Source organism: Fopius arisanus, unplaced genomic scaffold (assembly GCF_000806365.1).
Source record: "Fopius arisanus strain USDA-PBARC FA_bdor unplaced genomic scaffold, ASM80636v1 scaffold00752, whole genome shotgun sequence".
NCBI lineage: Eukaryota > Metazoa > Arthropoda > Insecta > Hymenoptera > Braconidae > Fopius > Fopius arisanus.
In genome coordinates, this window is record NW_011888491.1 from 1 (window position 1) to 2766 (window position 2766).

At 41.2% G+C, this 2766-nt stretch overlaps 1 protein-coding gene across 1 annotated transcript; it reads right to left on the minus strand.

The window, feature by feature from the left end:
- Window positions 1-6: 6 nt before the first annotated feature.
- Window positions 7-2763, minus strand: LOC105273059 (mediator of RNA polymerase II transcription subunit 15-like; the record flags this gene model as incomplete). The annotated part of the gene is made up of 2 exons (XM_011315295.1): window positions 7-1879; window positions 2109-2763. Coding segments are annotated over 2 exons (1539 nt in total), but the record flags the coding sequence as incomplete, so codon positions are not given.
- Between the last annotated feature and the right edge of the window lie 3 nt (window positions 2764-2766).

Here is a 2766-nt window from a genome sequence, read left to right on the forward strand (position 1 = left end):
ACTTGTGCAAATTCACTTGTTCCTTCATATTTAAAAACTTCCCGCCAGAACGAAGTCGTGCATGGGATAGATCTATTTGTTTACACTCGAGATCGCAGAAGCCTCACATAGTTCTCGACATAAATATACTGCAGAACTCGTGCACTGATTCTCAAAATTCATAAAAATCATCGATTACAAAATTACGAACACTCGATGTTTAGAGATTACACTTATTTTATGATGTAGTGATAAAAGAAATATGGATTGAAGGGATGAGCCAAGCCGGTCAAGCCGATTTCGAGGAGACGCGGTGATTCAGGTCCAGTTAGGTAAAACCCACACATTCCTTCACCCCACCATCACTTCACTCGACATAAATGCCTCTGTCATTCATTATCCCACATACAACATAAATTAGATGAACCATAAGAAAAATCATTTGAAAAATGTATTGCGAAACTTTTCTACATGACATGATTAGTTTAACCTAGGGAATGAAACGAAACGGAGATGTTCAAATTCTTAATAACTCCTGAATTTCTCTATAAAAAATTTTCGAAAAAACATTCAAAATTGACAGTCAACATAAAAATATACCGACACGAAAATGCATGTTATCCTTATAAATAAAAAAATCCATTACCGTTAAAGAATTTAAATTTTTCTCTCGTTGAATGAGGACAAAGTTATAGTAATGATTACAGTATCAAAGTATTTTTCGAATTTTCTTGATTGCCATAAAAAATTTACAATCTTTTTTCAATTCCTAGATATTTTGCACAAACGCTTCTCATTTCATGGTCCGGAAACATTGACAACACCATTGAATATTTTTCTTATCGAAAGTTGTAAGTTTATTTGAGCATGAATATGTCCTCTCAAAATAACATTCATGAATAATGAGAAGCGCTCAGCCTTAATTCCAGAACTTACTCCCTTACTCCACCCATTCAATGATTGACAATAAATATAATTACGATATCATAAATATTAATGAAGACGATTCAATTGACCTAAAGCCCCATTAGTACAGAGGTACCATTGACAGATGTCTGTGTGGGTGCACTGGCTTGGCGAACGCTCATCTCCCAGGTGTCCAACAATTGTGAGACCGAAAAACGTTTTGGTAATTTTGTTATTCTCGCATTGAGAGCTTTCTGAACTGCACAGAGAAATGCTGTTGCGTACTCGTGAGGTGCCATCACACATCTTGGAGGAGTTAGCGGATAGTCTGATGGCACCGTCACCGAGACTGGTGGCACACATGGGAGATGGCGATCGTCCAACCAACAGATCAATTGAATGCATTTCGAGCCTGTCTGCTGTGCTGGATCAAGACTGACTTTGAACCTTTGATCCAAACGAGCTATTTCACCCTGAAGAACGTCAGGTATTTCACTTGCTGATTCATCCACTCGTTGTCTCTTCAATGGCGGTGGTAGACCTTTTATCTCTGGACCGAAAAGAGCGTCTAAACACGGACCAAATGTCCTCTGTAACGTGTGATTGACAACTGGGCTCTGCAGATGCGTGCTGACAGCCTCCAGAAGTGGACTGAAGAAATAATGCTCCTTCATCGATGTACTTACTGGTCCAACACTGTTCTCTGACCTCTTCAGGTCCAATTTTTCCAACGCAGCCTCGCACTTGAGTATTGTCTCGAGTGGTACTCGTTTCGATGAAGTCGATGGAGTTGACAGAATTTCCAGAAGTTTCTTCATTTTACTCATCTTATCGATATTATTCTCATTACCCATTTTCGTGATCATTCTTCTTAAGGGCTCAACGTATCTACTGAGGTGTCGAATTTTTTCTCGGTATGCCGCCTCTTCCTGAGGACTCGGGGCTCCAACTCCACCTGGGGTATTCAGTGAACTACTTGGAGATGGGGCCATTCCTAGGATAAAATCATTTTTATATTATTTGATGCTCAAAAATCATTTATTTAAATTAATTAAATCACTCTATTTAGAATAATTTCAGTGATCAAATCCACGCAAATATAAAAATCTATTACATGCTCTCAGCTAAATTGCAGGACATAGTTCGATATTTTGGAATTGAAAAGTATTACTCAAAAAATAATCATCAAAGTCGCTACTTCAAAATCAAAAGTGATATCTTACCCACAGAACGTTGTTGTCCCATCATTGGATGCTGAGGACTCGGTGAAGGTACAAGCGCAGGTGACGCTACCATCTGATTACTTTGAGGTGCACCAAGACTAGCAGGACTGGGTGCTGACGGTGATGGGCTCTGCCTCAAAAATTGATTAGGTGTAACATTTCTTGGTCCGGGAAAACCAGTATTTAACATTTCAGACTTTCGCTGCATGTGACCCATCTGTGGTGGCATCTGACCAGGTCCCATCTGCCCAGGATTCATCTGCCCAATAGGCTGTGGTGCTCCCTGCATGCCAGGTCCCATAGCACCCATTTGTCCAGCCAATTGTGCCTGCATTTGACTAGGCATTTGTCCCTGCAGCTGACCCTGCAATTGGCCCTGTAGCTGTCCCTGCATGGGATTCTGCATATTTTGCTGCATTTGACCAGGTCCCATCTGGCCCATTTGACCCGGTCCAATTTGATTCATCCCGGCCATATTCCCCTGGGCCATTTGATTCATCTGAGACATCATTGGTCCGCCCTGCAACCCCTGCATTGCTGCCATGTGTCCTATTGGCCCACCAGGCTGTCCAGGCATCATTCCCATTCCAGGCATTTTATTCTGCATATTCTGCATTGGCATTCCTGGGCCTGGCCGGTTCAATGATTGAAGTAAATT